This window comes from Hippocampus zosterae, chromosome 9 (assembly GCF_025434085.1).
Source record: "Hippocampus zosterae strain Florida chromosome 9, ASM2543408v3, whole genome shotgun sequence".
Lineage (NCBI taxonomy): Eukaryota > Metazoa > Chordata > Actinopteri > Syngnathiformes > Syngnathidae > Hippocampus > Hippocampus zosterae.
The window spans coordinates 18,206,703-18,218,126 of record NC_067459.1 but is presented as its reverse complement, the minus strand read 5'-3'; the positions used below and the strand labels follow the sequence as shown (position 1 = coordinate 18,218,126).

Here is an 11,424-nt window from a genome sequence, read left to right as displayed (position 1 = left end):
GAGGCATTTTAAAATGTGTTTTTAAAAAAGTTATAATAAATTAAATGTGAAATATCGCATGCGGAAGCAGCAGAGCACACACTCGGATCTCACGGCGGATGTCTCTCCTCATCTTGTAACTACAGTGTGACATCGAGCCAAAATCATTGAATCAATTCAGTTTAATTGGAGGGCTACTGATTGTCTACTCCCTTCATTATTACAATCAACCATCTGATCCTTTTCCCATGCATAGCAAAGTTAAAAAGAAAAAGAAAGAATAAATGCTTAAGTGTGCAACTACCTTTCTTCTCGAGATAATACAACACACGGGGAGGAATTGGTATAATCCCCTTGAAGAGTTCAGAGAACCAAACCTGAAAATAATCTGCAGCAATCAATTCAGGAGTTTAACACGGCCCGTGTCTGCAACAACACACTTACATGCATACACACCATGTAAACCGAGTACGTTTTGCCAACTTGGCACCGTCTTACATCTCTCCCATCGGTGATCTATAAAGCGTCGCTAACAACAGATCACATGCAGAGGCTCAGCTCACATGACATCGTCTTGACCACGGATGCACTTCAAAGATATCAAGAGATGTGTGGCGTGTTATCGGAAAGTTTCTGGTTTCCAGGTTGCACGGGGGAAAAACCACGGGATGGCGCTGACACAAGTGTGGTTGTCTAGAAACACTTCTTGGACATTGTCAGACTTCACAAAGGACGACGGGGAAATCGACATGGATGCACGGGAGGTCCAGCTTTATGATTCCCTGCAAGAGACAAAGAGTGTGTGTAATTTTAATAGAGCGCATAGTACTTGGCGCATAAACTGCAGCGATTCACTTTATTCACTCTCAATTTGTATAACCTGGCCCAGCGATTGTGGGGTGCATGCATACTGATGGCTCAGCCAATCTCTGTTGCGCACACACATGAGTACCGGTACTTGGAATTTGAACCTTTTTTTGAGGCTCCATTAGCTTGAGCAGATGTCATCACTATTCTTCCTGGAGCCCACTTCCACAGTAATCTTTAGAGTGCCCCCCAAAAACAAGGCAAGGTAGAACCTTCTGCAATGGAACAGAAGCCCAGATCCAACACCCGCCTCCGCCATAGTTGCTGGAGGCGGGCGTTGGTGCACAGTCACACGAGAACTTGGGCCACCCACAGTCATTCTAGGAAATTTTGTCCAATACCCATCGCAAACTTCAACATACAACCTCCTCACCTGAGGTGTCAAGTTTTTGTAAATCCTCCTCAGTTTGGCTTTCTTACGGCCATTTTTTGTCACAATAGTCTCTTCGTAAAACTCGTGAGCCAGGTCGCCATCTTCATCGAAGAATAAAGAGCTGCAAAGACAGCAAGAGTAAATCTTTCATGATGTTCTGAGCATTGCTAAATCGAGCAGATTTAAAGGCTTAAGGTGTGTTGATCATTCATGTGGGGTGTAGGTGAGCGCAAGGCAGCTATTCCCATTCGACCCCTGGATGGCCTGAGCAAGAAAGGTGAGCCTCCTGAGCCCAAGATCACGATGGCTGGGGGGGGGGGGGGGGGCAAGCTTTCCTAACTATTATTAAAATTATACAGCCATGTAAAGAGGGAGTAGGACACAGAGACTTTGGAAGTTTGGCTTTTTACCGAACTATCATTACCGAACTACTTCATTCTTACTTCGAATTAGAATGAAGAGCGGGGCGAAGATTTCTCACTCAGACATCCAAACTAATTTGACCTTTGTCTCAGCATTAACGGCTCAGCTGGATGGTGCGGTTTTTCGTTCTTTAATTCAAGGCTACTTCAGAAGAATCCAATGTTTTGCTTGTAGCAATTGACTCTGGTTTCTAAAAGAAGGGCTGCCGACACTTGCAAACAGTTTAAGTGTGTACATTTAGACAGTGAAAAGTGTCAAGGCTTATGCTAACCTTAACTCAAACTTGCTCATTGTCAACATTACCAGCTCATATGAACCAAGTATGTGCGTGAATGTTTTCTGAAGGAACAGAAGTACAAGAATTTAATTGCAATAGTTTGGTGTGAGCTGTCAAATAGTCCTATCGAGGCTCTATTCACTCACCTTCGCCTGGTAAACACAAAAGGTGTTGCGCCAGGGAAACTTCGTGCTCTTGCTAGTGACTGCTCATTTGAATCTTTGGATTGGTCGTCAACACTGCCTGAGCCAGAGAAAGGCCAAAATCCTTTGGATTTGGAGCCGCTACCACCCATCTTCAGCTGCAGCACATAATTCACTTGGGCGTTGCTCTTATCAGTTGAATGTGACCACGCTGGATGTGATACCTGGGAAACTAACAGATCCAAGGGAGAAGGTTTAGTCATTTTAGTGCGGTTGACATGATGCATACATCGGATCCTGAACTGCTATTTTGTAAATCAATGGTGGTAAATTGAAGGGAAACAGTCAGAAACACTGAGTCACGCTGACGAACAAAGGAACGGGAAGGATGATATGTTATTCCGTTGAGCTCAAAAACATTCGCCGAGGTGTCAGAAGGAAAGGTGCAGCTAACCAGGCTAGCTCGGCTTGATTTAAATTACCGATAGTAACTTGTCCTCATGTTACAAAAGCTATTGACAACATACTCACACGACACGTTTTCCACTCACCAACACGACTACACAACAGCAACACGACAACGTATGACATTAACGCAGGTCAAATTGCACTTAATTGGTTTACAGAATGACGCTGTCAAAAGTGACGTTTTACAAAAGATGACAGCAGTGGAATTCAGCTTCCTCGACAACATACCGAGCGTGGCTTTTGACCGTTTTTTCTTGACACACTCTAACAGCTCTCTAAATTTGGGTGAATTGCACCAGACCTAGCAAGACAGGTAGCTAGCGTGAAAAGCTATTCGGACGTGCTTCTTCGCTCTCTGATGGCTGATGAAGGCGCCTCGAAAGCTATTCGGACGTGCTTCTTCGCTCTCTGATGGCTGATGAAGGCGCCTCGATGAAACGTACCGCCCCCTTTAGGACAGGAGTAAACCGCTCAATGTAACACTGGAGAGTGACCTATTCAAATCTCTTGATGTGCATATGAGGGATACATACTTTATTTAATATTCATTCATTCATGGAATTATTCATCTCCCGAGCCGCTTGATCCTCACTAGGGTCGCGGGGGGTGCTGGAGCCTATCCCAGCCGACTTCGGGCAGTAGGCGGGGGACACCCTGAATTGGTTGCCAGCCAATCGCAGGGCACACAGAGACGAACAACCATCCACGCTCACACTCACACCTAGGGACAATTTAGAGTGTTCAATCAGCCTGCCGTGCATGTTTTTGGAATGTGGGAGGAAACCGGAGCCCCCGGAGAAAACCCACGCAGGCCCGGGGAGAACATGCAAACTCCACACAGGGAGGCCGGAGCTGGAATCGAACCCGGTACCTCTGCACTGTGAAGCCGACGTGCTAACCACTGGACTACCGGGCCGCCACTTTATTTAACAATTAATAAAAATTAAAAATCGTATGCATGCGCTTACATTATAGTGAGTTATGTGACTTAAACCACACCAACTACCAAACAACTCACTATTATGAATAACCAAAAGACCAGATTAGATATCATAAATTTATTAAACACGCACACACAAACACGCATTTCCACAGGTTCTCTAAAGTGCCAAGTTGTGAGGTGTGTTGACCTAAACAAAACTACAATAATATAAAGTTTACACACTAAATGTGGTTTTGAACTAACTATAAATAATATAAACAAAGCAGCATTATTCTCAGAAAAAAATGGAATCCAGTTCAACGATTCACATTACTCACAAAGAAACATGAGATGAAAGTTTAATATTCATTGTCTCTGCACTTTTAGTAAACTTTGTTCAAAAATGTCCACGCCTGATAAATTTCCCTTTGTTACTAACCGCCCCCAACCCTGCCCCCACCCAAACGTCAAGCAGGAGCAGTAATCCTCGCCATGGCCTGCTTCACCATGTCCCTGGTGCGAGCGTAGCGCCGCACTATCTGCCGGACATGTTCCTCTTCCTCACGCTGTAGTATACGCAGGAAGTTGCACAGCTCTGGAAAACTGAAGGCATCCCACTGTGAAGAGGAACACAATTTAAAGTACTCATACTCAACAGGTAGGCGGTAACAAAAAGGATATCAGTTGGGAAACAGGTGTTGATTTAAATGATGTGATTCCATCAAATTAAACCAAATTGAATCGTTCCACTTAAATGTGTTGCTGCACTGTTTGTATTTACAGTAAATATCTGTTGTTAAATGAGTATGCTGTATATGCATTTCGCATTATAGGCTCTGCTATGTGTTTGTTTTAAACACTCAACATGTAAATTCCTCTGTTTTTATGTTTAGTTTGACAGTAAATATTAACTGGGCGTGGTTTTAAACACCATGAAGCCTCTTTTTCGAAGACTTGAATCCTATTTGTCAACGTGCTGCTATAGTGAAGTGAGTTCTGAAGAGTTTCAGCGTATCTAATATCAAGCTTGCACTTATAACACGGAGAGTCACCGCTGGACTTCACAGCGTAAGTATTTGTTTCAGCCTGTAGTAGATGCGGTATTAAGACCAATGTGAATGATCAGAATCGTGTCACCTGTGCCTCATTCTGAGCCAGAAAAAACTCTGCCGATACATGTACATTTATCTACAGTCGTTATCAGGTTTAGCGTATGATCTTACGTTCACGTCGCCGGTCTCATTCTCTTTGAGGACCAGACTCAAGACTTTTTCACTTGGTCCTGCACACAAGCGCAAATAGAGGGGATACTCGTCGTCGCTCAGTTTCCGCATGGACACTGATAGAACAAACCACACCATAGAACAGTTGTCAGCATATAGTCGAGCACTGTTTATCCCGATTCAAAGAGCTTACCGTGGTTTTGTCTGTCGGCGCGTTCAAACAGGGCAAACTTGGCTGGATTGTCCACAACTGTGAATTTATTGAGTAAGGCCTCGATGACTTCTCGTACCCGTGTTTGGGAGCTTATGTGCAGGTGCTTTGCAGAGTCTTTGGGGAGATAGAACGATGTCCGTCGAGTCAGCCGCCGGCTGTACTCGCGCTCCTCCTGTGTGGGGCTCCGGGAAGGTGGCAGGGTGATGGGACGGACTAGTTGAAAGTGGACTTTAATGAAACCAGTGTAGGAGCCATCTTTATTCTTCAAAGGAGGACAGATTAAGATTAAGATTAAGATATCCTTTATTTTTCCCACACTGGGGAAATGTAGTACAGAGATGAAAAAGATGAACAAATTATTATTTTTTTAGATTATTATCCTTTCATTCAAAACACTTTTAAAACTGCTGGGTTAAAAGTAACCCAAACTGGATAAAATACGGTAACTATTCCAGCACTGGGTCCAAAAGGTACTGAGCCCCAATTGCCATGTCCAACAGTGCCGTGAACATAAATTTATTTAAACTTCAGTCCACAAAATGTTCCAAAATGGCAACCAGCTTCACTGTTTTGGTCCACCACCAAATCCAATCTTTAATCCAATCTGCAGGTTCAAAATAATTAACCCAACTGTAAAAATGACCCAATGTAATCTCAAAATCCACAGCCATTCAAAATTCACTGTAACCTAACCTGACCTTCTCTAAACCTTTGAATCTGTATGTCCAGGTATTCAATATTTTTTTAGTACTCTTTATGAAGTTGCACACATTTGGTCATTTTGATCAGCGTTGCCTCACGAAGTGTAAGGCTTCTGAGAGGTTGCTCACAGACTGAGGGGGAAGTGGCCACTCAATTTAGTGCGCCACAGCGTGTCATCAGCAGGGTTGCAACAGAGATACAGAGGAATTGGAAGAGTCCCACAAAAGCTCACGAGTGGACCTCCTTGGAAATGTACTATTCTGAAAGTAATACAATGTTCAACAGTTTCATTATCAAAATTGGAAAGAAGGACAAATGAAGTATATTTTACCCGAAAGCCGAATACACCAACATTTTTGTGAGTAGGGTATATTAATATTTAATGCAGAGCAATATATTCAATTATTTCCATCATGGGTGTCTGTGGCTGTGACGAGCATCTGCCATACAAAATCTGCCTAGTAACAAAACTGACATGACGTGGAAATCTTAATTAAGTTTTATAAATTGTGAGTTATTTGTTGTCTGTTAATAAAAAATAAAAGCGCACAGGTAGTAAAATATGCTCACCCCCCCCCCCCCACATAAATACTACATCAAACTGAATGAGAGATGCCATAAGAAAAGAAAAGAAATGATCTCACCACCACCATGTAGAGATTGCTGTTAATCTGGGCATTGTACTCCTTGACCTTCTGATGAACTTCGCCAACACTTAACTCCTGTTTGCGCCAGTCAGTCTGCTCATCCTAACAAGAAACCAGCAGCTTCATTTTAGTGAAAGGAGAAAATCTGTCTGGATTTTTGAAGATTAGAAAAAGCAACGCAACAGACTAAACACATAACAAATATTGCTTTTGTTTTAAAAAAAACAAATAAATCACCATCTCCCTTTTGACCCGATGACGGAAAGATTCACTTGCAGTAAAATACGGCTCAGCTGGAGAGTCACTGAGCGCTACTCTGCTCCTTGAAGTCATCGCAAAGGTTCATGCGCAACTTCTCAAACGCAAACGTAGTGACACTAACCACTCTGTGCTCAGTGTTTTTCTCCTCAATCTGATTTGGACACCACACTAAAATGTGCTGCGCCCTGACCATAAAAACCCACCATAAAAAACAGCCTGTTCAACGGCACGTTATTGTCCATTGTGAGGTAGGAGAGCGATCGCGTGCCTCTGATATTGCACGCATTCATCCGTTTTGTTGTGACACTTGCACTTTCTGATCTAATGATCAAATCCAATCGCTGTATCAACTATTTTGCTTTTAAAAAGCGAATAATCGCCGTAAGAAATGGTCACTTTCACACTACCTTTACTGTTGTGGTTGTACAATGGATATAAAAAGTCTACACACCCATTGTTTAATGCGAGTTTTTTGTGATGTTAAAAAAAGAAAAAAAACCCCTCAAACCAACATAAATCCTTTTAAAACTTTCTCCACGATTCATGTGAGCATTCATCTTTATAACTCAACTGAATTCATTCTTTTCAACAGAGAAAAGCTATCTTTCTAAATAAATAAAAATGTTAGTTTTATAATAAAGTGTGGTTGACTATCAGATGTCAGGCCTGAATAGGTTCTATTTCAACAACAGAACAGCTGTTTTACTAGAGTGTCGTCAAGCCACTGTCTCTCATCAACACTCTCCTTAATGACATTCGCAAGAGATGACAAAAGAATGAAAGGGCATAAAAGGCAACCATGGAGGACATATGGTCGCACTATACAATCGGTGCGGCGCTTTGATCTATAGTGCCATACACAGAAACAATTGTGTAAAACATCTGATTTGAACAAAATGCAATTGGAAAAAACAACAAAATTTTTGCTCCTGACCACATTTGTGTCCATCTCGACTGGATCCGGCTGCCCTGCTGGCAAACCTCTGTCTGCACTGCAGTCCAGCTGGATGAACGGTCGACATCTCTGGTGACAAGTGTAGCTGCAATCTGCCGAGAGAATGAGAATGCGACTTTGGCTGTGGGATCCTAATGCTTCATCTTAAACTGTACTGGAAATGTGTTGAATTCAATTTGATATGCTCCAAATCACTTCACACATATTCTCATGACGCATCATCGTCATCATCAACAGGGCTCCTGTTTGCAGGAACGTGATGACTCAACATGACAAACAGGCCTGTCATTCTGCCCAGTTTGTTGCGGATTTAGTCCCTCTATGATTTATAGGTCATCGCCTCCAGTGCACAACTTGGCTAACTATTGACAGATCAACCTCATATACTGATGTGATTTTATTCAACAAGAATCACACCAAATCACAAAGTTTGAAAATGGCTTCAATTTAATTTAGAAGCCGATCTTGAAGCAAATTGGGCTTGTTTTGGATGATTATAATGCATTTTGCATTTTGTTTCCGATTCTATTAACTGTACAGTATTTTATTACAGGTTTTTCAAAATCTTTTCACTTGGATGATATTGGGAAAAAAAACGGTTGCTTTTTGTGATCTCTAGGTTAGATTGTTATAATCTATTATCTATGACCAGGCTGTGATAGCCAAACTCTCCCTCAAATTTAAAAAGCTTCTCCTAAAGCGCTGACTACAAGAAGAGATTATCATCAGAGTACAAGTTGGGCAAATAAAATTCTTTATATTTACTAAGCCTTATATTCATCTTTTTTCTTGTACTTTGGCCTTTTTCCCCACAATTTTTGTTGCTGTCTGATGTCAAAAAAACAGTAGATTGGATTATTGCTACACACTACTCCATTTTACACTCCCAAAATTCACTGCTTGGACACTGACTATGACTTGAAGGACTCGCGAGAATACAATGAAGACAGATAACATTTTCATGATCATTATTTTTCTTCTTTAAATGAAATTAGTCAGTGACCACATAAGATACGGTCTGCAGGGTCACCATAACTAAAATGTTTTATTCCTCAATAAAAACATATTCACACAATATGCAGAGTACTCACTAGTGCAGCGTAACGCCTGCTTATACAGACCCCAGATGAATTCTCCACACAGGTCACACCAGGAGAGGTGAGTGTGACCATAGGGCTGGAAGTCATGACCCGCGCCGGCATCTCCTGACGCCGCCTCGATGCTGACGGTATCCCCAACTAGACGGACGATGTGGAAGTGACTGGCTTGACTTGGAGCGACGCGTGGCCCAGGGGCCGCCAGCTCGATGGGATCATGTACACTGAGATCCTTCAGCTCAATCAGCTCACATTTAGACATTCTGCCCCAGACCCAGTCACGGGCATGTCAAGTTAGCTCTCGCCGTCCGTAAACTTGAGACCACATCAGTATTTCAGGACTCAGTGAATGTAGTTGAGCACGTCACATTCATGTGTTTATTTGGGTGGAAAAAAGTACAATGTTTGGCTTGGTTGCCAGCTTCGTGTACTGCGGAGGAGCATGGGTCACCACCAGCCCTGAGGAGATGAAACAAAGCAACTGCTTGAATTCATGCACAAACTCACGCAAGAGTGCATCCTTGAATGCATGAACCGCAACACAACATCTTCCACTGTGAAACGTTCACTTTTATGGCAGTTGGAGACATTTGTCGTTTATAATATAAGCGTCACTCACGTGTGCCATAATAACAAGAGATTAACTTCTGTTATCTGATATCAGGATTCATGCGAAAACGGATGAGGATAATCCTGCACAATCCAAACGTGACCCTCGATACTATTCACTACTTGTGACTGACTGGAAAACTGACGTGTGCTGTATGTTGGGGACAAAACAACAGAAAAGCAGGTCAAAGAGTAAAAGCCACTTCACAAACACACACACACACACACGCACGCACACACCAAACTCAACCTCAATTCGAGGATTTTAGGTGTGCCAACCCTGAAATGTTAGAAAATTTACAGTACCTCTTTAACATGAGTGTGAATTATTTGCTTTTCTGGGGATGTTGGCTAATCTCTCAATTTTTTGAGGAGTAATATGTTTTTTTTTTTAATCTGTTCAGCATTTTCTGGGAAAAAAAAATACTGATGCATTGCATTTGCTTATGAAGTTCTTTTGAAACATATGTTACAATTAATTATGCAACCATCAATTAAAATGTAGGAAAATAGAGCATATCGATCTCATCATTGTATACTGCGAAATATTTAGTCTAATACTCTGGTTTTTAACATATGTCGTGTTGTGCTGGTGTGATTGATTATGCCGCCATTGTAACATCTCTTGCTGAGATCCATTTATAAATTAAATTTTGAGGCAAAAAGGATCGCTCTGTAAATTTAAAAAACAGTGTTAAAATGAAATCAAGTGAACTCTGATTGATAAATGAATACATCTGGATAAATTATAATTTAATGGAATGTTGAATTTGCTCATGTGGGTTTGGAGAAGTTTATGAATTTTATCACTGGAATTTGGGAAATCGGCTTCCTTCAATTCAACAACTCAACAGAACAGAACATCCATTCATGGGCTTTTCATACGTATTTGACCAATTAACTGAGCTACGATTACATTTTTGTCTTAGCATTTCTCTTGCTCAGAAGCCAACGATTCCTTCACAGATTTGATGGCCATATACAACAAAGTACAGTACACTGTACAACCGACTAAATGTAAAAAAAAAAAAAAAAATAGCTCCCATGTCATTAAAGGGCAGGTGACCCCATGCAAAAGTGTGCTCATCTTGCGATAGAAATGGATTGTTAAATGCACTTTGTACAGTATGAGCGACTGCCTACATTCAACAAACAGACTTGATGCACTCTATCTGCTCATTCTACGTGTGGAACTTGGCGGCATAGTTTTCAGTGGGGCTGCATTGTGAGTTGCATATGAACAACCCGGGATCTATTAGCGCCAAGTGGGTCACTGCACTGTGCAGTTATAGCAACCAACAAGAGAACATTGTACTCCTGCACCACTTTTTGGTATGCAATCAAGTGTTTAAAAGCCTGACACGTGTAGAATAAACGTTTAGAATGTGCAGTAATTTCGCGCATAAATTGCAAACGCTCGGTGGTTTTAACAACCCGGATTAAATTTGAAAATGATAAAAACAGGGAAGCACGCAAAAACCCATTCTCTGATCTATTAAATAAAAGAATGTTACCTTGATTCATTGATCAATTCATCCCCGGAGGACTGAAGTGGAGACCGATAGAAGGCAATTTGTCGAAGAGTTCACCGCAGACGGTCCTTTTCGCGACACTCACTCACCTCACTTTGCGCATGCACAATGCGAGTATGTGGGATTACTTTCTAATCCCGTCTGCCTATCCGGCATCCAATATAGAGAGGAATCCCCCTCTGTCGCAAATCCCTGAAGAAAACACACGGCGTCTCGTCTTCTGATATTCAGCATCTCCAGCAACCAATTCATGTAAATGCAGCGCAGCTAATAATCACCGCTCTCATATTTTAAATAACAAATGCACAACATTCAATTTCCGGAGGGAAAAAAATTTAAAAGTCTGTTAAATATTTCATTTTGCCCCATATGGACATCACTCAGAAAGGAAAACCCCCGCAAGGCTCCAATATGGAGATCAGATCTGTTATCAGCAAGGAACCAGTTGTATTTCAAATACAATACTATTTTTTAATTATTGGTTAAAAATATCTCTAAATTATGTTTACTTCCCTTTATTGTATTACATATATGGTACAAAACAGCACGTTAATAGTTTGCAAGATATTTTCCTCAATGGGGCGGTTATAATATTAATATGCATAAGAAGATTCCTTTGTGATCAAGTTAGATCTTGTATAGGACAACATTTTCACAATGTTAAGGAGTAATGTTGGTTAGTTGGGGTAAAAAAACTAGTTGCAATCTGTTGACTGTCTTATACAAGTGTGT

At 41.5% G+C, this 11,424-nt stretch overlaps 2 protein-coding genes across 7 annotated transcripts; both read right to left on the bottom strand.

Annotated features, from left to right (window-relative positions):
• Positions 1 to 2: 2 nt before the first annotated feature.
• Positions 3 to 2,904, bottom strand: tusc2b (tumor suppressor 2, mitochondrial calcium regulator b). 4 transcript variants are annotated; one of them, XM_052075594.1, is made up of 4 exons: positions 2,759 to 2,904; positions 2,066 to 2,294; positions 1,220 to 1,340; positions 3 to 761 (listed from the first exon to the last, which is right to left on the bottom strand). In XM_052075594.1, the coding sequence occupies exons 2-4, from the start codon at positions 2,212 to 2,214 to the stop codon at positions 696 to 698; spliced, it is 336 nt and encodes a 111-aa protein (XP_051931554.1). In that variant the 5' UTR covers positions 2,215 to 2,294; positions 2,759 to 2,904; the 3' UTR covers positions 3 to 695. The 4 variants fall into 4 exon arrangements, with proteins under 4 accessions (XP_051931554.1, XP_051931552.1, XP_051931555.1 ...); XM_052075592.1 differs by having other exon boundaries at positions 2,614 to 2,896; XM_052075595.1 differs by having other exon boundaries at positions 2,594 to 2,893.
• A 669-nt stretch (positions 2,905 to 3,573) lies between these two features.
• On the bottom strand, positions 3,574 to 11,049 carry rassf1 (Ras association domain family member 1). Of its 3 annotated transcripts, none has more exons than XM_052075624.1 (7): positions 10,675 to 11,049; positions 8,546 to 9,010; positions 7,434 to 7,546; positions 6,236 to 6,340; positions 4,869 to 5,151; positions 4,676 to 4,734; positions 3,574 to 4,069 (listed from the first exon to the last, which is right to left on the bottom strand). In XM_052075624.1, the coding sequence occupies exons 2-7, from the start codon at positions 8,811 to 8,813 to the stop codon at positions 3,920 to 3,922; spliced, it is 978 nt and encodes a 325-aa protein (XP_051931584.1). In that variant the 5' UTR covers positions 8,814 to 9,010; positions 10,675 to 11,049; the 3' UTR covers positions 3,574 to 3,919. The 3 variants fall into 3 exon arrangements, with proteins under 3 accessions (XP_051931584.1, XP_051931583.1, XP_051931582.1); XM_052075623.1 differs by having other exon boundaries at positions 4,676 to 4,791; positions 8,576 to 9,010; positions 10,675 to 11,045; XM_052075622.1 differs by having other exon boundaries at positions 4,676 to 4,791; positions 10,675 to 11,039.
• Positions 11,050 to 11,424: the final 375 nt, after the last annotated feature.